Genomic DNA, 26,896 nt, shown 5'->3' with positions numbered 1-26,896 from the left:
CGGATGCAGCATCTCGATCCGATCTCGATAGTAATCGAGGTACGAATCAAATCGATAACGATACTAGCGAAGTAGCCCGAGAGTTTTCAGAAGCCTGTGTGCATGCTATAGGTACGTAAGTACGTGTAGCTAGCGTTGCGTTAGCCGATTAGTCTGGTTGGTTGAGTCCGGTCAGTCTTGTTATAAGTACATACGATTATTGTCACGAAGAGACACGATGTCACGAAAAGCAATCCGGGCTATAGATTGGGCAGCTATTATCGAACGGATGGGAGATTTTGAAAAGAATCAACTGGCTGCGTTTAAAATCAGATCAGACAAATACTTACGACGGTTAGTAAAAGTCTTTACAATCGATTCGCGTTACATAATGTCTTCGAATATACGCGTTAAATTATACCGTTAGTGTAACAATTATTTAAAGGTACACATATCTTGATTATTCTTGGTTCTCTACATAGACTAAAGAAACTTTCGATCATTTTGATATTAAGCAAATACAACTCTTCTGTCTTTTCTGTCATAACCTCGTTACACATGTCAGATATACATATTATGTTACCATGAGACTGGGAACGATACCGTTAAAGAGTTCTTGAAATAATCATTAACGAAGAAAATATTTCGTATATTTGTGTGTAGTATGGCCGCTAGCCCAGAATCACCACCGAAGCTCGATTGGGCATACTATAAGAAAAATATTTCAACCCCAGGTCTGGTGGATAAGTTTCAGAAAGAATACGAAGCATTCTCAATAGCCTATCCAACCGATAAATATACAGCACAAATTGATACCCAAGAAAAGGAAGAGGTAAACAAATTATACAATTTAAATTTTCAAATAACGTTTAATCGATGACATTGCAATTTATGTTACAGAAAAAAGATATAGAACAAATAATAATTGAATGCGACGAGGCGATTGTAGAATTAGAAAAAGAGATTACTAAGATTAACGGAATGTTACCGTTCGAAGAGATGACAATGGAAGATTTTACTATTTTGTATCCAGAACAGAGTATTAACCCTGACAAACCTACAATGTGGCCCCATGACAGCTCGTTGGATGAAGATCCCGCAGAAACTGAAGATCATGCAAAATCTGAACAGCTGGAAGATGAAGGCAAAGGAGATGAAAAGCCCAAGAAAATGGGTCATTAAATAAATTTAGTACAACATAGTCCCAACGTAATATTAATGTCATTAATGATTTCTATTTCAATAGTCATTATTGCGGTGAAATATTAAGGTTAGAATAATTTCAAAAGTGTCAAAATAAAAGTATACCATATTAATTAGCTCTAATTAAGCTCACAAAAGTTCTCACGGAAATACAGATATACTAGAAATTTCTTTCTTCTCGTTATATTCAGTTCGTGAAATAGATGGCATTTATTAAACGTAGATTTTACCATACTATACTCGTTTGCCAACAGATTAAAATATCCTTTGGAAATGTTTGGTGTCGCCATCTGATGTTTCTAAGAATGATGTGCAATCGATAAATTGGTGTATCAGTTTGAGCGTTCTGTCGCTACGTGGTTTGACGGCACGCAGACCCCTTAACTAGAGACTAGCGAGACCCTCCGATAATTACAATAGAATTTCGTAAAGGCGACTTTGCAATGAAATCGGTTCAAACGTATGTACAATGTACATATATGTCTAGTCCATAATAATAATAGGACTTGTAACGATTACTCGAGTGCGTATGTAAATTGTACTATGTACATACATTATATTGTTTATAAATAACAAATGTCGGTTAAATTGCGGCACTATACGTCCTGTAGAATTAATTAACAATTGATCAATTATTTCTAATTATTAATCAATAAGTCATTTCACACGATTGTATCACACTGTAAGACACAAATTTAAATTGACAATTAAAGTACAGAAGCATGATTTGTGCCATTAAGAATCTATTAGTGTTGTTATGCCTGTTTACACTTGCGCGCACCAGCTGTATATATGTATGTATTCTTTATTTCCCTAGTATCCATACAACATGTGTATGCATGCACATTTCCTCTCGGCGAAAGCATGAATACATATGTATGTAGGTATGACATACGTTACATGTACGTAATTCTAAATTGTAAAGAATTGAATAGTGAGCTTGACCTGGGCCAATCAGATTTCTGAATCGTTTAGAATACACTTTCACAGGATTGTTTGCATTGGTCCAGCAATTGTTGCTTTGTCGTTTTGCGTTGTATGTATGTAGATACATGCACTCGATTTCATTGCAGTGCCTACAAATTCAACGATTGTAATGTAACCACATACATATTATACATGTAGTTGCAGATAAAGTTCCTAGTTTGTTTGAGCAGGTACAAAATTATCGTTATTAAATTATATATATGTACACAACATGTGTGTAGATATATACATCATTATTTTTATACATAGGTGCAAATGTATATGTATGCGATGTATGAAAGAGTAGTGTGGGTGTCCTCGTTATACGTACGACGATTCGTTAATGCTTGGACTTGGAAGAGGCATGTGGTGTGTCTATTAATTGATCAACTTTTCTTTTTTCCGTTTCTCTCTTTTTCTGCCTGTTATTTTTTTACCTTTGTATCGCACAGCTTTCAATTAATTTCAAGGAACGAATTTAAAAAGTGAGAAGGTAACGTCGGAAGAGTTATTGTACTTGCCGACGAAGGAGTTACCAAGAGTTACCGAGAGCACGTCAACGTATAGATTGGAGGCTACCTGAATCTACCACTCATAAACGATGCATGATCCGTTTCTTCTTCATGTGGTTGGTTCTTGTACATTTTGAGTAGGAGTTTCACTTTTGAACGAGTGCGCATACAATTCTTGAGTACCTGCTGGTAATCGTTCTCGAACGAAGACGTACACAAATAAGGTTGTAGCGTATACTTTGATATTCATCGGCTAGGAAATTTTGTAACGCATACATACATATTCGGTCGCGTTGTCGACACAGTCGTGCTTTACCTAGATTTTGAACGTATAAAAGATTGGTACAAACGAATACTTTTTTTTACTATATTTTGAAATCACCCTTCGTTATTACTTACGGAATAAAAAATATCTTCGAATTAAAATTAACGAATGCCATATACGTATCCAAAAATGTTGCTTAAACGTAAGCAATCCTTTATAAATTGGGATTAGCGTTTGCCAAAACTGTTGCATTTTTTACTAAAAAAGAGCGTCGTACATACTTTCAAATCGAATGTATTATCTATTCCCTTCGTTTGCTTCCTGATCATCCAGTGTTCTGTTCTCTTTTGACTCATCGATATTGCGTTTGCGACGAATACGATCTTAATTGTCGTCAGAATTCGTTTCAGCTTCGACAGTAAACTCTATTATCTCGTATAATAGAAATATAATTTTATTTTCTTCATTGTTCATTGTTCTAGATAACGGTTATTTGTATATCGTACATGTTTAGAACATTTTGTATATGCAAAGTGTAGGTTATGCAGATCGTCTGCACAGTAATGTAATGAATAGCTGTGGGAACTCTAATATTAGCACAAAGCTACGTGGATCTAAGTGTTTGGAGGTACAGGAAGAATCCGTTGGTAATAGTCGAGCTACAGAATTAGATAAAGGAGATGTCAATGCATTAAGTGGTTACAACACAAATGATTTTAATGCTCCACGCGGCCCACTGGTCATTTGTCAAAGGAATTCAAACCATTACTCGTCCGATCACAGCTTTTCCAGGTTCAAGCCCAGGTGAAATATTTACATAACCAGATTTTTAAGGATCCTTCGTTTTCCACATTTATTTGCTACATTGAATTATCGTAGAATCAGTGGTGTCCCACGCAATGAATTTCGAATGGCACGCGGTGGCAGTTCTGGAGATCGTGCCAGAGGTGCGTTACGGGGTAGGGCCTTTAAGAAGGCACCAGTCGAGAGAGACTCGAATCCGGAAACCAATTATTACCCTACGGCTAGACCAAAATTTCAAGAATCGCTGAAAAATCAGGAAAATTCACAGGGAAAGTATTACGATGACAAAAGAATAAACGGTTGGTATCGAGAAACTTTTATGCGTCGAAATGCTAATATCTTTATATAATTTGAACGTAATGCAGCTGTTTTTGTCGTTTTGTCGTGTTACAGAAGACTCTAGAATTTCCAAACTCTTGAGGAGATTATGCAGGGAAGAGGATTACGATCATTTTATCCTGTTGTGCAAGCAATCGCAGGAAGGTGTAATAGCAGCCGAAAATCAGAGATACATACGTCGAAATTTGGAAGTGATTTGCGAAAGTCTATTGGATCTGTTGCACACCGGACCCGGACCCGAAGCAAAGCAGCAAATCGCAAAGTGTCTAGGTCGTGTTGGATACGCAGCCGAACAGGATTTTAAACGGTAAAAGACTAAATCGGAAAGTGGAAACTTTTTGGATCGTTTCGATCGTTGCACGCCTTATTTCGTGTTTTCAGATACACGGATTGGGTGTTTAACAAGTACTCGCTGGAACGGAAGGAGGACATCAAATACCTTTTGATTAAATCGTTCGTCGAAGTCTTCAAGTTGGATGCAGAAGCACCGAGATTGAAAGAATTTTCAGTGGTATATTTTCACCGACATTACGTTTAGAGCGTTGCATCGCGATCGACTACCCGCTTACTTTCTTCTCATATTATTTGTTATTTTCAGCTGGTGATGTCCCAATTACAAACAACATTGGAGAACGTCGACCGATCGGACTTGCTAGTGGCAACGGTAGACGCGATACTGTTGATCATGGAATCGTATCCTGAAACGTTCTCAAATCATTTTCGCGATACCGTCGACATACTTGTCGGTTGGCATATAGATTCGACTCAGCAGAAAACGATCGCGAGTTACGCCAGTCGTAGTTTGCAAAGATTGCGAACCTTTTGGATAGCCGATCTACAGTTCACGTTGACGTTGTTGGGACAATTTCTAGAGGATATGGAAAGTTACGACGAGGAGTTGGCTTTACCAGAGCCTGGTAGAAATTCGCCCGGCGACGAGACTTCTCCGACCCCGAGGGAGTGCATCCTTCGTATCACGTCTCTGATCTCTGTGTTTAATACGGTCACGAAGAGTATATCCGAACATTTGAATCCAAACGTCACACCGAACGTGCAATGGTCGTTCTTGACCGACTGTTTGTCGAAAATGCTGAAAACAGTGGTGAAAGCTATCGAATTGGACGACGATACGGACAACTCGCTCTCAAGTTGCATTTTGACGATCGAAAATGCTGACGAGTTAATGAAACGCGTGAAAGCCGTAGGTGGAACCGTTCCGTCACCTCGTCGAAATTTCAACAAATCCGAATCGGCCGAGGAGAACGTGCTCGAGATGTTAAGATCGTTGAAACTCGATAAGAACGAGATGAGAAGCTTGAAGCTGAGCATCGAGAGAGAGATATGCTCGAATGAGAAACGAGAATCGCTGTTGAACTTTGTACGATGGTTGCAATCGAGAGCAGGAAAGGGAAAGGACAGCCTAGACCTGACCGAGGAGAAGGAGGAGTTGATTGTAACCGCGAACGAGTGCGCTTTTCTGCTGTTGGGCCACCTTCAGAGTCGTACAACAAAAAATCACGAGTTACTTTACAAGTTTATCGATCTTCAGCTGAAAAGAATTCACGTGTTCTGGGACGATACAATAATATCCATGTTGAATACTATTTCGAAAATAATCAAAGAAGTCTCGGCGAATTTACCATTGGAATTGGTGCACAAATTGCTCGGAAAAGACTCTGCGTTACTCAAATTGAGATTTCGCAATTCTACGTCTATTCAAAATGCTAGTCTCCGCGTCTACCATAGTTTGCTCAGTTTGAAAAATATTCCATTGCTACAGGAATCGTACCGGTACATATTGTCCGACTTGGAAATCGCGTACAGGCTCGTGTTGGCAGACATCGAAAGTCTGGTGCCCGACAATCCATTACTGAACGAGGTTAATTATAAGAAGAAGGACGCCGAAATCGTGATTACGTTCTTATTACGGGCTCTGTCCGACATAGGTAAATCGATACGCAACGTAAACAATCGTCGTACACGCGTAGGCTGACGCTGTTTCATTCGTAATCCTGTTGTTCTCAAACGTTTTCAGCGAATGCGAGTAATTCGATTATCGGTATGTGGGCATTGAAACCAAGCATTCTGGAACTATTGGCTGTCAAATTAAGACCTTACGACAGCAGCTTGTCGATTACCAGTCCGTTTTTGCAATATAGTATATTGTATTTGCTGTACGCTCATTGTTCCAGGTAAGACAGCGTCCGATCGCTACTCTCGCCGTGTCGCCCTCATCCTCGCCATCGCCCAATGATATTTCTTTATCTTAGGTACAATCACTTTGTTCCGAGTTCCAGCTTAATAACGGGAACCTCGGTTTGTCGTCCGATCGACATGTTTCCAGGTGCATTGGACGTACCGACTACGTCTCCGACCAGTGGTCATCTGTCCATAATTTTACATTTAATAGCTAAAAGTTTCAACGAGCATACACCGGATCAAACCCTGTTATTATTGTCGACGTGGATGCAAGAAATTTGTTTACAGTCGGAAAATTATATCGGCATATTGAGTAAAACTACCGAGTACGACCGCGTTCTGGAAAGTCTCGTCGTTTGTGGAACCAGCATCGATCCCGACATCTCCATCGCTGTTTGCGAACTCTTTGAAATGATGATGAGCGCCAAGAATGTGACATGGGGAGCGAACATTTATTCGTCTATAGTGGATTTGGCAACGTTACATTTGTCATCGCGCGAGCAGATCCTACGGGACAAGTACGGTTCTTTGTTAACACGCGTGCCTCTAAATATCGTGGTGCCGAAGCTGAATACGGAACGCTTGCTATCGGAAACGAAGGTGAGTCCAAGAGGAAGGGGGGGGGGGAGATGAAGAGCATATATTCAAGAGGATACGGTAAGAATAAAGATGAAGATAAAATTGTTATGCATCTGTTCGTAGAAACACCAAGGAATTAAAGATTATTCGATGGAATCGTTGATTCTTGCCAAACGACTGCATATGCGCGGAAACAGTAACGGAGAGATGCAAGCACAGCATTTTAAGACTTACATGTCGTTTTTGTTGCAAGAACAGCACTTGGACACGTCTGGACTAGCGGAATTATTCACGCTATCTTGGCCAATTATGTGAGTACGGTGACAATAAGATCAATGTTAGAGAACCGATCCTATGCGATGCCTGTACTCTGTGCCTTTTTCTAGATCCGATAGTGAAACAACCAGGAAAATGTACCGGTTGGGGGTTGCGAATCGATCCTTTTTACACTTTTGGGCCGGCTTCGAGGCAGCACAGCATTGCGTGAACAATAAGCTTCGCACTTCATTGGGAAAACCGCAAGAAACCTTCACCTCGATCGAAAGTGCTCTGAAAACATTGGCCCGCGAGGTATCGTACAACGTCGAGACGACGCGAAGAGAAAAACAAAGTTTGGACGATCTTCTTAGCGAACACAGTCGCGTCCGTCTTTTAATCGAATTCCTCGAGCACCTCGAAAGAGTGATTCATAACGCGGCAGAGGGATGCGCGATGGCTCTGCCACCATTCTCAAAGCCTGTTCGAACCTTTTTCCATACAAATAAATCCACTTGCAAGGAATGGTTGAATCGAATACGTCTCGCATTGTGCGTGGTTTCTCAACATTCCGGATTGGCTGGCAGCGCTCTGAGAAATAGTGGACGATTGCTGGAGGATCTGAGCAACAGCGACAACACGCATGGCATCGAGTTCGAGAGGGCGACTCTGTGCACGGCGCAAGCATTGGTTATGCTGGGAGAGGCGGAAGCGTTGCAAGGACTTTACGTATACACTAAAGAAAAGGAGAGAAAATTTCCGTGGTTAAAAGCCGCGATGGAAGAAGCTGCGGGTCACTACGAATCCGCTGCCGATGCTTATAAGCTGATCATCGAGGAACAAATGGCTGCCAGGGGGAAAGATACCGAATACGAGACGGAGCAAGAGGTCAACGATAGCGGGGGGGATTACAATAGCGAAGGCGACCGTAACGCCGATGCTAACGACAATGTCGCTGTCGATGTCGTTAACAATATCAATTGCGATACCAATGTCGAACTCGAAGCCGGTGTTAACATTAATATCGAGGTCGATGCCAATGCGGACGCCGATACCGAAACTCGTACCGATATCGACGCTGGCACCGACGTCCGCGTCGCCGTCGATGTCGGTACTAATACCAATACCGACGTCAACACTGATACCGATATCGATGCCGATGTTTGCGCCAATGTCGGTGCCAATACCTTTGCCAATGTTGATGTCTGTGCCGATTTTAATGCGGAAGTTATTACCGATGTCGATGACAATGAAAATATCAGCGATAATGCTGATGCCAACGCTCGTGCCGATGCCTATATCGATACCGATGCTAGTACCAATATCAATACCGACATCGACACCAGTTCCTATATTAAAGCTAAAGGAGAAGAAGGAAAAGAAAAAGTAAGCGAGGATGATACAGATGCCGCTGCTGTCACTGCTAACGACGACGCCGACGCCGACGCCGACGTCGACGCCGATGCCGATGCCGATGCCGATGCCGATGCCGATGCCGATGCCGATGCCGATGCCGATGCCGATGCCGATGCCGATGCCGATGCCGATGCCGATGCCGATGATGACGACGACGACGACGATAACGATGCCGATGACGATGACGATGACGATGACGATGACGATGACGATGACGATGACGATGACGATGACGATGACGATGACGATGCCGATGTCGATGCCGATGACTATGTCTATGTTCGTGCGCATGCTCATGCCGACGCTGACGTCGATGCAGATGCCAATGCCGAAGGTGAAGATGAAGAAGAAGAAAGAGAAAAAGACGGTGGATGCGATAGAAATGGCAACGGTAGGTCCAACTGTCAGGGTGGCGGCAATGGTGACGACGATGGAGAAGGCGAAGGAGACGGTGACGACGTTGGCGATGGCATCGAGAGCTTTGGCGTTGGTGTAATCGGTAGCATGATCGGAGGCAATGGAGGCGAAGAACTCAACTCCGTCGAGAGAGAGAGGAATGTAAAGCCCGAGGGAGACAGTCAGCTACTCGGTTTCTGTATGGATCGGTTGTCCAAGTGTTACGAAGCGGTGAGCGATTGGTCTCGACTGAAAGTATGGAAGCAGCAAGAAAGTCGTCTACTTGTTCGAGAAAAAAGTAACAACGTTGCAAAGCAACCGCAGACGCACGCGGAGAGTAGCGATTTTAAACGAGCAAAGTGTTTGAAGATGTTCGAAGAAGGTGACACGATATCTCTCGACGATTTAACAAATTGGAACTTGCTCGAGAACGAAACGGAAAAACCGGGTAATTGGAGTTGCGCGAAAACATTGCTCGAATGTAACGACACACTGATAAACATAGCACTCCGAATTCATACAAATGACCACCACGATCACTTCGAAGAGAAGGTGGAACGTTGTCGAAGGGTGGCAGCCAAAACTATGGAGGAGGGTTTGCGAAACATACTCTCTGATTACTTGAACGAATCAACATTGATTCGATACTCTGCGAACGCGTTGAAAGAGTTGTTGCTGTACGGTCGAAAGAAAGATGCGGCAGCGTTCCAATTGTATAAAACAGAGAAACTGGAACGCATGGATTCGCGTATGCTCACGCGAATTCTCTGGTGGTCGAACTACTTTGAGAAAATGAGAGAAAGGGAGGAAGGGGACGGACAGTGTTGCAACAGTGTTCCGAACAGTAACATGCTAAGCGAGGTAGCCGATCTGCGGCTGCACATCGTTCGAACTGCCAGGAAGGAAAGAAACTTTGAATTGGCGAAACGAGAACTCGTGAATTACTTACGTTCCGAACGGGACATTTACGGTATCGAGGAAAATAAGAAGGGATTCCTGGATCACGTGGATCTCGACTTCGACCGAGTAACTACCGATGCCCTGAGAAACGTGACGCGCGTGAAATGGTCCAAGAACAATATGCGCGCATTCCGCGAGCACTCGAAGTTGCTCTACGACATGGAATGCGTCGACAAAGCTTTGAAAGTTTGTAGCGCTACCGCGTTGGGGATATCGCGAGAGATCGTGGACGGAGAACGATCGGCCGATTTAAGAGAAAACGGGACCAGGCTTCTTCTCACCCTCGGCAAATGGATTCAACAGCAAGAAATTAGAATGACCGAGAACGTTCAATTGGAACAGCTGCTCGAATTCGAAGCTCTGCGCAACGACGGTTCGATGACGAAACTGTTCGGTTCGACCACAGACTCGATACCAATATCGGATATGATAATTGGCAGATTGATGCAACTCGCGGTGAACCAGTGTCCGGATTTGCCGGTCGCATGGTGCAGTTTCGCCAGTTGGTGCTACAAATGGGGCAGAAAGATGGCCGACAACTCGAACACGGCCCGATTGACCGATACCGATAGGTCGTCCATAAAAGATTTGCTGCCGTTCGAAACGGACGAGGCCGATCTATCAGCCATCTTCTCGATACTGAGCCAGAGTAAAACCGTTCCCGAGGACGAGGGCGACATAACCGACACGACCAACGACATCAACACCTCCGATATGATAGAGAATCAGCTACGGAATGTATCGATACTGAGACTGGCCAGTCTGGAACTGCTCGGAATGCTCGTCGACGTGTGGAAGCAAGCCCAGAAACGAATCTACTCGTATTACGAACTCTCCGCGAACGCCTACTTCAAGTATTTGCAGCTCGCTGCGAACAAGGAGACCAACGATTGCGACACGATCACGGCGACGCTCAGATTATTGCGACTGGTCGTGAAACATGCTCTCGAGTTGCAAAGCGTGCTCGAGTCTGGACTCTCGTCGACTCCTACGACTCCATGGAAACAAATAATACCGCAGTTGTTCTCGAGGTTGAGTCACCCCGAGGCTTACGTGCGAACCCGGGTCTCGGAGCTGTTGTGCAGGGTCGCCGAGAATTCGCCTCATTTAATCACGTTTCCCGCGGTCGTAGGCGCGGTTTCCGGCCAGAGGAAAAATTGCGACAGAGTTTTTTACACGAAAACTGAGAACAATTCGACGGAGAACGATTTGAATTTTATCGAGGAGGAAAGAGGGCTGTTGGAGCACGACGAGGGCGAAGAGGAAGAGCAACGAGCGCACGAGCGACCCGTTCGGTTGGAGCAAGACCAAGAGGAGCCGAAGGAAATTGGAAAGGAAAGGGTCATCGTCGAAGAGGAGTCCGGAGAAGATGCGGAGGAGGCGGACGAAGATGCGGATGCGGATGCGGATGCGGATGCGGACGCGGACGCGTACGAAAACGAAAACGAGGAGAGCGAGGAGATCGCGGAAAGCACGAATTACCAGGATCAAGACGAACACGACAAATTCATGGATTGCTGTTTCTCGCAGTTGGTCGATTGTCTCTCGAACAGAATACAAGACTCCGTGGAACAGATCAAAATTCTGGTGAGAGAGTTGCGTCGAATCACGTTGCTATGGGACGAGTTGTGGCTGGCGACCCTGTGCCAACATCATACCGAGATTTCGAAACGATTCGAACAGTTGGAGCTCGAGGTGCAAAAAGTGCAAGACAACGTCTGGTTGAATGCCGAGGAGAAAGACAGGTTGATCGCCGAGAAGCATAGAATCATACTGAAGCCGGTGGTCTTCATTCTGGAAAATTTATTCGCCATGACCTCCGTCCCGGCCGAAACACCGCACGAGGAAATCTTTCAGGAAAAATTTGGTCCCTCGATCGAAGAAGCTATCGGCAAACTGACCGATCCGAAGAATCCCGCGAAACCTCAGATCGCCAGTCTCTGTTTGAAACAATTGGAAAGCAAATTAGCCCAACGCGTGCATCGGCGTGCCGCTTACTCTCTCGCGATGAACGATATTAGTCCGGTCTTGGCAAATCTAAGGAACACGCGCATCGCTATGCCAGGTGTCGCCGCGAACGACAATAAAATCGTTACGATCGAGTCCGTCGACAACAACGTGCAGATATTGCCGACCAAGACCAAGCCCAAGAAGCTCGTTTTCAACGGTTCCGACGGGCACGTTTATACTTATCTGTTCAAAGGATTGGAAGATCTTCACTTGGACGAGAGAATCATGCAGTTTCTAAGCATATGCAACACGATGATGTCCAAGAAAGCCGATTCGAAGCAGGTTTACAGAGCGCGCCACTATTCCGTTATACCATTGGGCCCACGTTCCGGTCTGATACAGTGGGTGGACGGCGTCACTCCGCTATTCATTCTCTACAAGAGGTGGCAACAGAGAGAAAACTCGATGACCAACAAGACGGGCAGTACCGCAATTTTACGACCGTCCGAGCTCTTTTATAACAAGCTGACGCCGTTGCTGAAAGAGCGGGGACTCGGTTTGGACAATCGAAAGGAATGGCCGGTTCAAATTCTGAAACAGGTCTTGGCCGAATTGATGGCCGAAACGCCAAAGGATTTGTTGGCAAAGTTAGTTTATTTCCTCTTCTTTTTCTTCTCCTTCGTACTCTACTATTACTACTACTGCTACTACCGCCACTACTATCATCATCATTATTATTATTGTTACTATTACACTGCTACTGCTTCTTTTTCTTTCTCTTATACTTTATTTGTCTTCATTTTTCTTCTCTTCCTACCTTTGTTCTTATAGAGAGATTTGGTGCAATAGTATCGACGCCGGGAATTGGTGGCAGGCAACCAAGAATTACTCGTATTCGGTCGCCGTGATGTCGATTATCGGTTACATAATTGGCCTAGGCGATAGACACTTGGACAACGTGCTCGTCGACTTGAATACAGGCGAAGTGGTTCACATCGATTATAACGTATGCTTTGAAAAGGGCAAAACGTTACGAGTGCCCGAAAAGGTGCCTTTCAGAATGACTCCAAATATTAAAACAGCGTTGGGCGTTACCGGTGTCGAGGTACGATCGACGACGAAGCGTCTCACTTTTATTAGTACTTGCTGTTTCAAGCGCTACAGCATCGCGTCGCACAGTGTGTCTCGCGTATACTGTATATTTCTTCTTTTCTCTTTGCTTTTCTTTTCAGGGTATATTTCGCTTAGCTTGCGAGCATACTCTCCGCGTGATGCGCCGAGGTCGCGAAACTCTGCTTACTTTACTCGAGGCATTCGTCTACGATCCACTGGTTGACTGGCGAGCTGGCGCGGACAACAGTATCGCGAGTTACGGGGCATGTCAAGCCAGAGCGAGATGTACCGGTTTAGGAAGAAAGCAGTTGGAGCAGGAGTTGACACGAGCAATGTTCGCCGTGCGAACTGCAGAAATGCGGGCCGAATGGTTGGCAAACAGGTTCGTTGCTTTTTTCTCGAGTAGATCCAGCGTGTTTCCTAACATCGTTGCTCGTCGAATCTAGATCTCGGATTACTTCGTTGTTCCGTTTGCAGGGACGAACTCGTCAAAGTGTTTCCATCTTTGTGCTACCGTTTGAGTTGTTGGATCGACGCGGGCGAAATCAGCAGCCATTGTCAAGAATTGCTTCAAGACAGACACCAGCAGCTTGCACTGGTTAAAGAAGCGCAGGCAATGGGACGCAATCATCCGTTGTATTCGGTCGTAAAGCGTTACAACTCTTTCAAGAGGGCACGCGATGCTCACGAGAAGGCAAAAGCCGCGTTAAAGGAGAGAATCGACGACTGCGAGAAGCAGATCAATATGCACAATGTGAGAACTTGGTTGTTTTTTCCTATTACCTTTCTATCTTTTCGTTTTTTGCGTAGCCACCTCCGATCGGTAACAATGAATGATATGTGAAAAACAGCGAGTACCGCGCTCGGTCGGTTAAAATAATCGATGTTTCAGCTGGCGCTTTCTGCTATAAGGGGCGCTCAATTGGGGCAATGGTTGTCGGAATTGGGAACGTCTACAACTTCGGAGGAGCACGTCGTGTTCGATTTGGTGAAAGAATTTCTACAGAATGCTGGCCAAAGTCAAATGATCGTACAGTGCGAACAATCGGAGAACGAATTGACTCAATTGGCCACGCAACAATCAATCTTGATAAGGAGTTGCCTGGATCTTCTGAGTCAGTACTCGGCAATTTGTAACTTGTACCCGCTGAGCAGCATGTCGCAACATCGTACGGTTCTGTATCACAGCTGGGCCAACAAGCTGTTAAATTTGGGAAACGTCGATGCTTGCCGCGAAGTAATGGCGCAGTTTGAAAATACCTTCGACCCGTTGAAGAGTACAAACGGTCAAGACATGCAACAAATACTAACGTTCTCCTATCAAATGCAAGGAATATTGAACGAGGCGAACGAGAAATTGAAAAAAGCGTACGAAAGAATGGTCTCGGAAGGGTTACCGGAATCGGTTGGCCGGATCGAGAAAGCGTACACGGAATCGAGGGTGCAGATACACGGGTTCCTAAGGCGGGAGAAGGGGGCGGAACGAGCGCTCGAATGCGTCAACATTACCGCTCTGTGCGCCCTGAACAAAAGATACCTGATGATGGAGGGCGCCGCGAAATGCGCCGGCGATTGTCTGGTCGATCTCACGTCCAGGGAAGGGGATTGGTTTTTGGACGAGATGCGTTTGATGTCGTCGTTGATCTCCGAATTGGTTACCTTGATACCGGAATCTCACAAAGCGAACAACGATCCCAGGATATCGCTGGTGTTGAAGTGCCTAAGAGGATCCGATTACATTTACAAAGGGCTGCAAGAGCTCAATTACAATTTTCACACCATCATTCTTCCGGAAGCGATGAAAACTATCATAATCGAGGAACCAACCGTGACCAGGATGATCGGCGAGCTAACAGAGATCATCGTGTCACCGGGGATACCGCTCAGCGAGATTTTGGGACAGCTCGAGATGCACCTGCGATTCACGGTTATGGAGATGGACAGTCCTCACGCGATGGTGCAAAGCGTCGTAAACAACATGAGGCTGCGTTTCGAAGCGCTGCTGTCGCGAACGACCGAGATCCAGGAACCGAATCAAGACGAGACACTGACGCCCGGTCAGATGCTGCTGATGGGCTTCAACGGATTGTTCGAGAAACTGCAGATGGAGGGAAACGCGTTGATCGGTACCCTGAGCACGCTCGACATTCCCGCCGCTTGGAGGAAAATCGATCAAATTCGGGAAGCGAAGGAAATGTCCGCGCCGATATTCAATAAAGCCGCCTGCCAGGTTCTCGAAGATATATTTCTAGTGAAACGATTGCACACCATTCAAGAGTTCTTCATGATGTGCAGGGACATCGCGACCGCGTTCAAGGGCGGCCTGGCGAACCTTTACGACGACGAACGGCTGAACAAACCGATACGAATCTTTACGGCGGACTACGTGTCGAGACAATTGCTCGGCGTCACTTCTCAGACGTTGGCGATCGCGCTCTGCCTTCTGTTGCAAAGAATGGGGCTGAGCGTCACCACCGAGGTCGAGCAGAGGGACATCGGAGCCGAGAGCAAAGTCTCCTTGGAGGAACTTTGCAGAAAGGTCGTCGACCTCTGTCTGAAGAGAGGTTCCTTCTCGAGTTCCGTTCTCGCGCAGGCCAGCGCACTCAGCAGCACCCTCGAGAGCGCTTGGCGTCGAAAGCAGACAGCCCGGTTGACTCAGCAATGCGTCGAGGTGGCCAGGGCCAGTATGCAACGTCTACAACTGCAGTTGACCGCGCACCATTGGCTGCACGAGGACAGCTTGCTCCTCAGACCGAATCTGAATCTTTTGAATCCTCTGAGTAAGTACTTTACCTACTCTATACTTAAGCGCCGCTCTCGCTCTTCGTGCTACTATTTTGCTTATCGCTCTTCTTATTAGCAATGTTCCGAATAACGAGTAACTCGTATGTTCGCGCGTTTCAGATCGTTCAGCGTTCATGCTGGAATTACGCAAGACCGCTGCCGGTCTCGCCGGTTTGCAGTCTCGCGTGTGCGAAGCGCGGGACCAACAACAAAATCTCGTATCGAGCGCGGTGCAACGTTTGAAATGGGCAGCTGGAGCGAATCCGGCTCTCGGCGAGGTAATGTCGGCGTTCGACAACGCTGTGCTCTCCTCCTGCGAGAAGCTCACCCGACAACACAATCTCGCGACCAACGTTGCCAATGCTTGTAATTCTATATTGCATTACGAGGCTTTGAGGACTCGAACTTCCGAAAGCGTAACCCACGATGCCAATTTCGTCAAGCTTGTAAAACACTGGGAAGAAAGTTGCATCCTAACCATGAGTTTGACCATTACCGTTACCCCGATCGAAGAGAGTCTGGTCGAATTGCTACCGATGGAGAACAACGTCGACATCAACTGGCTGAAACAAGCTGAAAGATTTATTTCCGAGGCGATTCTCGACGCTCAGAAAAAGTTACAAGAAAAGCAAGATTGCAAGCGCCTCGCCTACGAACGCTTGCAGGAACAAATCGCGAATCTGCAAAACGTTTTGACCGAACACCATAGGTTGATGTCCGACGTTCGAATTCTATTGCGGACGATGGCCAAGCAAGAGAACATCGCCGGGCTCCAAGAATTTCTCTGCTCGTATCGGTCTTTCACCGAGAGCGTATCCGTGAACGTGAAAGAGCTCGAGTCCGATTACCTGGAAGGCAACAGAGCCCGAACGATCAAACAAGAATTGGAAAGTATGGCAACTACGGTGCCGAGTTTGTACAACGAGCTGCTGGAATTTGCAAACGAGAAGAAACCGGATACCACCGAATTGCTCGACAACAAGCACAAGGATATCGCCAAGGGAAAACTGGAGAAGGAGAGAGTTGTTCGAGAAAGGCCGAGGAAGAGCAAAGATTCGCTTTCGATCAGGCTGAACAGGAAGAAGAAATTCATTACTCGAGAAAGAGTGTGCCACAGCCCAAAAAAAGGGATTATTCAGTTGACAAGAGATCCGACCACGGGGAAAGGTAAGCCGTTTGTCATTCGCGTTTTACACGTTACCTATTCGACTTATTAGTTGTTCGTTGTTTTGTTTCCGCCGAAACCGATTTGCTTCGTTTGCACGCAGCTGTCCAAGAACGGAATGCGTACGCGCTCAACGTCTGGCGTCGTATTCGAATGAAGCTGGAAGGTCGCGATCCACATCCGTCCCGCAAATACACCACAGCCGAGCAAGTAGAGTACGTGATACGCGAAGCTCAGAGCACCGATAATTTAGCCCTTTTGTACGAGGGTTGGACACCATGGGTCTGAACGAAGTACGGTTGACGCGTTCGCCGCGTCGATGGTTCGATGTTACACACGGTACCAGAGCTTGTACCGTTCTACGCTCTACGCTCTACGCTCTATGCTCTACGCTCTATGCTCGGTGGAGCTTGCTCTCTGTCCGATCAGGTGTGAAGTACCTTCATCGTCATCTGGAAGAGAAAGTTCACTACGTCCGCGAGGATGCCGTTCGAGTTCGACAACTCGCGTCCACCTACAAAAGGAATATTCCGCGCGATGCATGATCCGCAATTCGCGGCCCGCGTTCCGCTATTCGATCAACTTTGATCCGGCTCCGGTTCTATGATTATCTCAAATTACCTATCGCGGGCTCTACCATCCTCTATATCGTATCGAGATCCGTCTGTCCCGTTCGTCCGTCCACACAACACCCATCTTTCCGCCTCTGTCCGTCATATCTCTCCCAGCCTACCGAACACACACACACACACACACACACACCGATACGTCTACCTTTGTCTAGCTACCGTTTCAAACAGTTTCCACGAAAACCGGACAGACGACGCGCGCGGCATCTCTTATCGACAAATAGTGAAAGTTTTCACATCGCAAACGGAAACTTCGTTTACACGTATCCAAAATGCCGATCTGGAATTTGAGAGAAGCATAGAATCTGCCGCTCGATTCTTGAAATAAAACAGGAAAACGACTGCAAGTTCGGTCGACGAATGCGGAGAAACTCGATGACGATTAATGCGTCGATGACGACGACGCGCGAAACTTCGAAAGGAACATCTGTAACGTGTTGTCTACCACGAACGCGATTCGTTCGAAGAAACGACCCTTCTCTGAACAGAAATTCATTTCATTTTACGATTTATCCATCAAACCTTTTTGTGCCGCAGCAAAACGTATATCGGTCGGTTGGTCGAATTTTACGATTATTTCCTTTTACTACGAAAGACTAATCATCCACGCATTGTTTACGCACGATCTACGATCATCTGCATTCTTAAATCGGTCCGCAATTTTTTGGTCGCGCGATTACCGCGACATCGTTCAATAGTCTTACGTTAAATAACTGATCAACGAAAGAAAAACCAAACGGTAACCCGGTAATATCCGTACAATTCGTACGATTTAGAGGAATCGTACGCTAGGCTCGCGGGCCGTAAAAACTCTTAGAACTTCCTCGCTTTTCTCCCACTTTTCTAATCGCAAAGGAAGGAGGAAAGAAGTAGAATCCACCGAGAGCTCCCGCTTCCAGTCCTTTTTTTCCTTCCTTCGCGTCCTACAATGGCTAGACAAAAGGGGGAACAAGTACTGAAAGTATTTCACGATCCGCGAGCCATGTTCGAACGAACATGGTAGTGACGAACACAACGTAGTTCCCGTTCGTTTGTACGCGGTAGGAGAATTTTTCCCAAATAATATTCCGTTCCATACGATATTTTCGACCGTCATCGTCGTAATACAAACAAAATCAGAAAACAATTTGATTTCTTATACATATAACTGTAATTTACTCGATATTCTCGGTCGGAACAAATATATTTGTTCTTTGACGTTGCAAAGCGCATTCGTACAGGTACACGATATCCTTGCCCGAAATAGAAAATATAGTTGAACGATACGGATAAAAGACAACAGTTTTTCCCCTCGATCCTAAATCTTCTTCTCGGATTAATTATCTTGGAATAATTATCCTAGAAAACATACCGATAAGGACATTTTCGATAACAAATAACACCTTTGTTTTTCAAAGATCCACCTATATTTGTTCCACCAAGGACATGCTTGTAGTTCGGAAAAACTGGTGAAAAACGTAAACAATCAAAATGTTTCCTATGTATACCTGTAATTAATACCATACCACTGCACCGTATAGAGAACAATCGTAGTAATCGATCGCCGATCCACCAATGTAGCCAAGGAAAACACCGTCGAAAGAAAAGAAAACAAAACGATATTGCTGTTACAGACATTTTGTCGAATTAGCTTTGTTTTTCCTCGTTATCGAAGTTACACGATACTACCGATCAAAAACAATTGTCAATCATTTCGCGTTTCTCTCCAACTTTTCTTTCTTTTATCCTTTTTGTTACGAGAAACGGAAACAGAGATATGGTCGCACTTTGTAACCAATAAAGTTTACGATATATACAACAAACAATGAGATATATATATATATATATACATATACATATATATATATATATATATATATATATATATATATATATATTTCCTTCAATTGAATTACAATTCTGGGAATCTTCGATGTGTAAGTACCTCTCTCCATTTTTTTTCCTGATACACCCCGAACGATACTGCATCGCAATCGTTCCGGGACGAAAAGTTTCACTCTCCTGATCCTTATTTTTTTATTTTATCCGACATCTCATCCGACAATCGGATCTACCCTGAAGTCGTCGCTAACAGACACGATCGTAACTACGCGAGATCGAGCGATTGGCCGATTGATAAATAACAAACGGAAACATCTTCCTTGGTACCCTGCTGCGCAGTATACATATCTGGTAGGGGCGGCTATATTTTGGTTTGCCGCTCTTCGTAATTGATATCGCAATCAGCACAGAGATCACCGACGGCACCGGAATCATGGACATCACGGACACGACACCGCCCGACATCAACGTACAGTCCCAGAATCGTCGCACCGTGCAGCATGGGCCATAAAAACAAATCAAACGGTGAACTTAAATTTTTTTTTCTTTTTTTTAATAAATTACGTTGTAATTCAACTGTATATTATTATACAATATTGTAAACTTTAATCGTTATATTACAATTTCGTATCACATTGTTTGTTTCTTATTCAATTTGCACACAACTTGCACACGATCCAACGAAACACATTTTGAAGAGAAAGAATGTTCCAATTGCATCCTTTGCAACTATTCAGTTACATGCGACTACGAATCTCTGTTGTTTAACAAATGTTCTGTAACTATAATTTACATCGCTCGTATTTCAAACGAAAATCAACAAGAAGTAACGTCGTTATAACACCACGATCGCGAATTATCTGACCGAAATGATCTGTGCACAACATCTAATTAATCTATTCGTTCGAATCGCCGCAAATCTACTTCAAGTATTTTCTTTCATAAGCTGATCGATCTGTGTTTTGTAGACGTCTTTGACATCTTGAAGGTCTAAACGCAACTCTTCGTTCTCTTCCATTTTTTCACCGCACATTTGCAGCAACGCATCATATCTTGTTTGTATATCTTGCAAGTTCGCATTCAAAACTGTGATATGTGAAACCTTGTTGTTCAAGTCTTCAATTTTTAAGGTCAACATAGACAGTTCGGTGTTCAGCGCGTCTCTTTCTACATTTCGCCGCGACAATTCCCACTGAAGCTGTTGTATCTCTCCTGAAATATAACCGTGTCTAAATCAAATTGCTGCGACTCACGGGGTGTAGAGAGGGATGTTGTGGCAATAATGGACGTTTGAAACCTACCATCTTTTTGTTTCAGTTGCGCTTGCAAGTTCTCGAATACAGACGTACTACTAGATCCTGCTCTGAGACAGTCGTACGCCATCGCAAATCTCTCGGTGTTCTCGTCATCACCACCGACATCGAACAACTAAAAATTGTCAAGCAATTCAGCGTAATGCAACTTTTCAAACATGACAGAGTTCTCTTATTCGTTTCAGTATCGTATTACCGGCCAAATAAAGTCTGTCGCCTTTGGAGAGATTTGTAGATTTACGGTTTCGTTGGTAGGATTATGCGGATTCTGGGGTTCTTCTCGGTCAATATTTCGTCTTTGCTCCGAAATGGCGTAATTCTTTCTTTTCTCCGCGTCCGTGGCTGCTTTTTCTACAGCCAACTTGTTTTCTAATGCCACTATCTCCCGATTGAGCTCCATTATTTGCGACGAGTGCGACTGTTCGAGCGTTTCTATCGTCCGTCGATGCCTAGAAATATGAAACCGATTCAGAAAACCAGCGAATTTATCCCAATTCACGTGATTTAACCAAGAAGAGAACGATCTTTCAAATTTCCATACCGGACCGTCTCTTCCATCAGCCTCTCTTTCTCTATCGTTAATTCATCGTACAATTCCTGCAATCGCGACACCTCGTCCTCCTTGACAACGAGTTTCGATTCCAATTGAGATAATTTTGAGTTCAAGTTAACAGATTCTTCTTTCAAATAGCGATTCGTTTCGACCAATTGCTCCACTTTTGTCTGCAGCTCGATGTTCTTCTCTGATAACGCTTTTTCCTGCTTCATGAAATTGTTGCACTTTTGCGATAGATTCGTATGAAGTTGTTCCAACTGCCTCACCAGAGGTTTCGTGGCCATCGAAACCGATTCCGATAATTCTTCGCTTCTGGCTTCGGCTGTCTCTAAGCGTTTCAATAGCTCGTTGTTTTCATGCTTGAGAAACTCTTCTTTCCTAAACGAGGGACACAATTACGTTTTCAACCAGAGACAGATATTGTCTCTGCTTAGAGATTAGAGTAGATATTTACTTGGCATGCATTTCCTTCGATTCGCGTAATCTCAATGTCAACTCTTCGATTTGCGCGAGTAGTTGACACGATTCTCCTGCGTTATTAGTAGCATCTTTCAGTTCGGCTTCCGTCGCCAGCAACAATTTCTTCGTTTCGATCAGATCCCTAAAATACAACAGACGTTGATTAATCGTGCCAACACTTCGATACAAAGCATATTGTAGTGAAACAATTGAATTCAGTCCGAATTGAAACACAATATTTTCGTCACTGACATTTTTGTTGCGTCTAAGCTCGTTTTGTAGGCATCCATCTTATGCAAAGTGGTATCTAATTTCTCTTGTAGAGCTAATATATCTTTTTCTTGTTTCCTAGTTTTTGCTGTCAGTGTATGAACAGCCTCTATCTGAGTTCTCTCGACTTCTTCTTTCGCGTGCAACGACTTCTTTAAACGTTCCATCTCCGACGTTTGCTCATCTATTAACTGCCTGTGGACATTCAATACCTAAGTATAATTACACAAACTATCGTATAAACACATTTTCTTTTTCACGTTTCCGTGTCCCTTTTACTACATACTTTTGATTCTTTATTAACGCGTCGCTCTCCTTCTCCTTGATTCGTAACTTTTTAATAATGTTACTATGCTGAAGCTGCTGCTTACTCAATTTGTCTCCTTCCTCCCTAAGCTCTTTAATGATTTCATCTTTTTCTGCGCTCAACGTGTACATTTCTTGAGACGACAAACGCGTGGCTGCTTCCATTTTCAATTGTTCTAAATTTTTCCGCAACGAGTCGCGTTCTCGTATCGCCTGTTGAAATTTTCTTTCCAACGCAGACAACCGTTGAGTGTATTCGTCAGCAATTTGATTCAAGTTCTGACTTTGTTCCGCGTATTTCTCGAAATTGTCGAGCTGTCTGTAAAACGGTGAATTCATCGATATAAATAGGAACTCCTAAAACCTACGAAGACTTTTCAAAGGTACAACAGGACGAAACTCATAGAAATACTTGGAAGATATACTTTTTTAAATTGCTATTCTGTTCGTGCAATTCCATGTTCATTCTGCTGACATCGATGAGTTTTGATTCTCTGGCCTCTAATATTTCCGTCATCTCCTGCATGCGTTTTAACAACGTTTCTATCTCGAGATTCGCTTCATCCGATCCTATGCTAATTTCACTTAATTCCCTGGAATGTCCTCTAGATTTTAAGGTCTTGGTCAAGAGATCGCTGCCCTTTGCCGATTGTGATCTCGTCAAACTCTGACGTGATTGCGTCGAACTGGAATCACCGTTTGGGCTATCCGAACAAACAAACGAACAAACAAATTTCTCTTATCAAATTTTCATCGCACGGTCTTAATCGCAACAATGGCTTGCCACCACTATTGTTATTGCTGTTTCTGTAGTTATTACTAATGCTACCACTACCTACTGCTTATATGTATACTACTACAGCTTATATGTATCGAATAATATACATGTATAGGTGCATCGGAATCATACCTATACCTGGATATGATTTCGATATCACTGGATGTTGTTGTTTCCAACTCGTCCCCGCTGGTATGACCGCTGGTTTGATCCGAACCGATTTTAACCAAATCAGATCGACTGAAACAAAGGAACTGCAATCATTCTTAGGCAAGACTTTTCGCTATCGCATTAGTATCGACAGCGACGATAATATCGGCTCAAGATACCTTTCCGAGGAAACAGGTGAATTCTCCCGAGGCATGTCTGAACTCTGCCCTTCCATTTCCACGATCTCGCCGACCTTTTCGGTCATCGCATCTGCTAACATTGTTTTTACATAAGAGCTAGCCGTTAGGGGTGGCTCCGTCGTCTTCCCCTCCGATTTATGAATCAGCGTCGCATTGTCCTCTGAATTGCTTTCGATCAAGGTTCCTTCGCAACTCGAATCCATCGACATTAAATGATGATCCACTATATCCATCGTGTCGGATTTTAACGAATACGGCTGCGTAACTTCTGCAATGCCGGAGTAACGTTCGGATTCTTCCTGGCCTGACACCGGTGCCAATATCAATTCCCGCTTCGGCTCCGTTTCTGGCTCTGGGTCTGGTTCCGCTGGCTCTATAGTCGTATTTAGCAGCAGATCGATACTCTTCCTATCAGTTTCTATCTTTTTGCTGGTCAAAACTCCATCGATACTCGTATACGTTTGATCCGTTGATTTACGGATAGGTTGAGTAGTGATCGCTTCGATCGGCAAATGTAGATTGTGTTTCTCTTTAACGGTATCCAAATTCGAACTAGAATGCGTTTCCATACAAGGTTTCATCGAAACTTGCTTGATCATCAAAGTTTCGAATACAGTCGCGACAGTACTCTCCGAGGCAGAAGTATAGGAATCCTCGGCTAAACTCGGCTCGTCAGGATCATCCGGATACCCTGACGTTTCCATGCATTCTAACGGATAGGTTTTCAAATTTTGCCCAATCGACGACGACGTTAGTTTGCCTCCGTGTGCATATGGCCCAAGCTCTACGTAACTCTGAGTAGGGTAGGTGCTGGTCGATACCAACAGCGATGCCGACAGCGATGGCGACAACAACGGCGACGGAGTACTCTCCATGCTCGCACATAAATCATTCCGAGGCGTCTTGGATTCCTCCATTGGAGATTCATGCAGAGAAACATCGGAAGACGACAGATAGTTCGGACTCCTATCATTGGTTGGAATCTGTTCGATATTACCATCTTCCCAGCAAGGTGTCGCCAAGTCGTGTTTATCCAGCGCAGAAGATATTTCGGAATGCAACGGATCTACCGGAGATAGATAAGGACTACTATCGCTTTTCCAATCTCCCAAAATTTCCACGGAACTCGGAGATGTAACTAAACTGTCCGGCAATATTTCCACAGATTCCGAATTCAGCTTGGTACCTACAACGGAGGGGCTCGCCGAGTTATCGATAGAATTACAATCAGATTCTGGAGTGGTAGTACAATCGGTGGACGATCGAGATCCCAGAATTTCAACACTATCAACACTTCTTTTATCAGTTTCCAACGAAGCCGAGGAAATTTTATTTACTTCGTCGACCTCGGTCTTTAATATCTGTCGACACACATTTCTCTGCTCAGTTTCCGAACTAGTAGATTTGCCATTCGCAACGATGTTATCCTCGTTCGATGAATACCCTGCGGAGCATAATTCTTCCTTGCCCCTGCCAGCCACGAGCTCCACAGTTTCATCATCCATGCCGGATACTACGTTTTCTGTTTCGTCCGTATTCGACGGTATCGATACGTCGAATGCTGGTCGGATCTCATCTTTCTCCATAGTCCTCTCGGACCAATTCCAACCTTTGCTCGTACGATTCTCTGAAAATGATAGCGACGGCGTAAGTCCGGTGCTTCGCTCATCCTCCATAAATGTGTTTTGCAAAGACTTGGATTGCGTTATTTGCTTCCGATCGTGTCCTTCTTCCCTATACTTTGGAGATTCAAAGAAAGATCCGCTGAAACTACCCCATATGCTATTGCTCGCTTCTTGTTTGATTTTCTTATTTTTGTCAATCGGAACAACATCTTCGTTGCTCTTCAATCCCCAAGATGCAAAGAAGTCTGCCCCATCTTCCGCACGACGTTCCAAAACCAATTTTTGCTCAACTTCCTCTTCGTCTTCCTTAATATCCAATGCTTTGTCGATTGTTTTTTGAGCTTCTTTTAATGCAGATTTGGCCAAATTGGCAAATCCAGTGGCATCAAACCAACTCATTCTTTGCAATATCTAAGACTGAATGAAAAATCTATTAGTTTGATCATGAAAAATCGAACAGTTTCTCCAAGAAACTAACTTACGTTGCATATTAATAGTATATCAATGTTAATGAAAAGAGCATTCGTTTAAGAATGCAATATATGTTTGGGGTACTTGGAGGTTAGCACAAGGAAGAACCAACGATATCAATGATTGCGTTCGATAAAACTCTACGTTGCTAAACATAATCTTCCGAAGATTATAAATCTTTTCAGAAAATTATCTGCGAGAAAACTGAAAAGAAAAGGTCAGACGAATAAAACAGTGGGGATGACATTCGCTGCATTCGTGTCTCCTACACTACGATCACAACAAGGCAGCTGGAATACATTGTTCTTTTCAACTGACAGCATGTAATCTTATACATATTCGTATCTACATAAAAATATATATATATATATATATATATATATATATATATATATATATATATATATATATATATACATATATATGTGTATACATATATACATACAATTACACTGTACTCAACCGTTAGAATAAAAGAACTTGCCAACGATGAACAACCATAACACAATTTTCATAGGCAAACCGATGTTCGGCAACCGGACATGATTGTGCATGTCATGTATCGACATAAACGAGGCACATATATACCATAGTCGTGTGCGCATACGTAAATTCACATACGCGTATATTTATGTGTATGCGATTACGCGTTATGTATTCGATAATTCGATCATTCAAACATGCAGTATGTATGTATGTATCAAATTTTTTGACGTTCGACACGTTGGCATTTTTTTCGCTCTTGTTTCAAAAATCTATAACATACAATGTATGTACAAGTCTTTGGTACAAGCGAATGATAATGTGTGTTCATATAACGAAACACAAATCTATGTACACATACATGTACAATTCGAATCACTCTCAACGCTTCTTCGTAGATTCGTATCGAACGTTCAGATGTTCAGACAAACTGGTCGCAGTCGTTGTTGTTGTCGCAGAAACACGCTACAAAGCTAAGCAGTAAGCAGCAACATACAATACACGCATTACGTAAATGTTAGTTTTGCGAAGCGTGTTGCAAAAACAGTATGTAACGTTATTATCCAAGCAAGGTAATTGGCAAACAGACAACGTTAATAACGTTATACTTACACGTTTCTCAATGTATACACATGAATATACATATACGTACATCTTTCCAATGCTTGGCGAATTTCTAAGGTAATAAAAGATTCTTACTGGAACCCCCCACAGCTTTTTCCATATTTCATCGGTAGATATCGTCGTAACAAAAAAAGAAACTTTATAGCGTATACCACATTATTTGCGCATATGCATATATACAATACCTGACACGTGCGTATTACGCATATACGTGTACAAGGCGACACATTGTACCAGTATACCGGAAATGTTTTTTATATTATTGGAAAAGATGCAGATTCTCGATACTTGAAAAATGTAATACCTTTTCCCAATTTCATAAACGA

The 26,896-nt window shown here is 43.9% G+C and overlaps 3 protein-coding genes and 1 long non-coding RNA gene across 11 annotated transcripts; 2 read left to right on the top strand and 2 right to left on the bottom strand.

Moving 5' to 3' along the window:
- Positions 1 to 85: 85 nt before the first annotated feature.
- Positions 86 to 1,295, top strand: LOC117225976 (ATP synthase subunit d, mitochondrial). Its single transcript, XM_033479871.2, has 3 exons — positions 86 to 333; positions 643 to 811; positions 880 to 1,295. The coding sequence occupies exons 1-3, from the start codon at positions 218 to 220 to the stop codon at positions 1,159 to 1,161; spliced, it is 567 nt and encodes a 188-aa protein (XP_033335762.2). The 5' UTR covers positions 86 to 217; the 3' UTR covers positions 1,162 to 1,295.
- LOC117225979 (uncharacterized) lies at positions 829 to 3,194 on the bottom strand. The gene is made up of 2 exons (XR_004491672.2): positions 3,060 to 3,194; positions 829 to 2,976 (listed from the first exon to the last, which is right to left on the bottom strand). It is a non-coding gene; the product is annotated as an uncharacterized LOC117225979 (long non-coding RNA).
- On the top strand, positions 1,440 to 19,970 carry nonC (serine/threonine-protein kinase Smg1). Of its 3 annotated transcripts, none has more exons than XM_076525266.1 (16): positions 1,440 to 2,884; positions 3,465 to 3,729; positions 3,805 to 4,028; positions 4,123 to 4,375; positions 4,450 to 4,579; positions 4,667 to 6,014; positions 6,104 to 6,260; positions 6,339 to 6,867; positions 6,970 to 7,157; positions 7,233 to 12,470; positions 12,655 to 12,928; positions 13,056 to 13,318; positions 13,414 to 13,690; positions 13,829 to 15,716; positions 15,841 to 16,887; positions 16,989 to 19,970. In XM_076525266.1, the coding sequence occupies exons 2-16, from the start codon at positions 3,494 to 3,496 to the stop codon at positions 17,171 to 17,173; spliced, it is 12,237 nt and encodes a 4,078-aa protein (XP_076381381.1). In that variant the 5' UTR covers positions 1,440 to 2,884; positions 3,465 to 3,493; the 3' UTR covers positions 17,174 to 19,970. The 3 variants fall into 3 exon arrangements, with proteins under 3 accessions (XP_076381381.1, XP_076381379.1, XP_076381380.1); XM_076525264.1 differs by having other exon boundaries at positions 3,408 to 3,729; XM_076525265.1 differs by lacking the exon at positions 1,440 to 2,884 and having other exon boundaries at positions 3,450 to 3,729; positions 3,811 to 4,028.
- Tmf (TATA element modulatory factor) lies at positions 19,867 to 26,448 on the bottom strand. 6 transcript variants are annotated; one of them, XM_076525271.1, is made up of 12 exons: positions 26,308 to 26,448; positions 25,475 to 25,667; positions 23,347 to 25,409; positions 23,150 to 23,257; positions 22,665 to 22,943; positions 22,220 to 22,558; positions 21,916 to 22,128; positions 21,659 to 21,805; positions 21,190 to 21,582; positions 20,845 to 21,097; positions 20,637 to 20,763; positions 19,867 to 20,547 (listed from the first exon to the last, which is right to left on the bottom strand). In XM_076525271.1, exons 3-12 carry the CDS (start codon positions 25,389 to 25,391, stop codon positions 20,261 to 20,263), a joined length of 4,191 nt encoding a protein of 1,396 aa, XP_076381386.1. In that variant the 5' UTR covers positions 25,392 to 25,409; positions 25,475 to 25,667; positions 26,308 to 26,448; the 3' UTR covers positions 19,867 to 20,260. The 6 variants fall into 6 exon arrangements, with proteins under 6 accessions (XP_076381386.1, XP_076381383.1, XP_076381382.1 ...); XM_076525268.1 differs by lacking the exon at positions 26,308 to 26,448 and adding an exon at positions 25,909 to 26,224 and having other exon boundaries at positions 25,475 to 25,808; XM_076525267.1 differs by lacking the exon at positions 26,308 to 26,448 and adding an exon at positions 25,909 to 26,224.
- Positions 26,449 to 26,896: the final 448 nt, after the last annotated feature.

The sequence above is a fragment of the Megalopta genalis genome, chromosome 11, assembly GCF_051020955.1.
Source record: "Megalopta genalis isolate 19385.01 chromosome 11, iyMegGena1_principal, whole genome shotgun sequence".
Lineage (NCBI taxonomy): Eukaryota > Metazoa > Arthropoda > Insecta > Hymenoptera > Halictidae > Megalopta > Megalopta genalis.
Note: the sequence above shows the minus strand (reverse complement) of the source record. Positions and strands in the feature narration are given on the sequence as shown.

Bases quoted from the DNA above. Each gene is read 5' to 3' on its own strand.
- LOC117225976 (XM_033479871.2), top strand. From the start codon at position 218: ATGTCACGAAAAGCAATCCGGGCTATAGATTGGGCAGCTATTATCGAA. The intron at 334-642 runs GTTAGTAAAAGT...ATTTGTGTGTAG, and splicing joins TCAGACAAATACTTACGACG to TATGGCCGCTAGCCCAGAAT. The intron at 812-879 runs GTAAACAAATTA...TTTATGTTACAG, and splicing joins ATACCCAAGAAAAGGAAGAG to AAAAAAGATATAGAACAAAT.
- Tmf (XM_076525271.1), bottom strand. From the start codon at position 25,391: ATGAGTTGGTTTGATGCCACTGGATTTGCCAATTTGGCCAAATCTGCA. The intron at 23,258-23,346 runs GTATCTTGAGCC...CCTTTGTTTCAG, and splicing joins TCACCTGTTTCCTCGGAAAG to TCGATCTGATTTGGTTAAAA. The intron at 21,806-21,915 runs GTCAGTGACGAA...GTTGTATTTTAG, and splicing joins AGCTTAGACGCAACAAAAAT to GGATCTGATCGAAACGAAGA.
- nonC (XM_076525264.1), top strand. From the start codon at position 3,452: ATGCAAAGTGTAGGTTATGCAGATCGTCTGCACAGTAATGTAATGAAT. The intron at 6,261-6,338 runs GTAAGACAGCGT...TCTTTATCTTAG, and splicing joins CTGTACGCTCATTGTTCCAG to GTACAATCACTTTGTTCCGA. The intron at 12,929-13,055 runs GTACGATCGACG...TTTTCTTTTCAG, and splicing joins TGGGCGTTACCGGTGTCGAG to GGTATATTTCGCTTAGCTTG.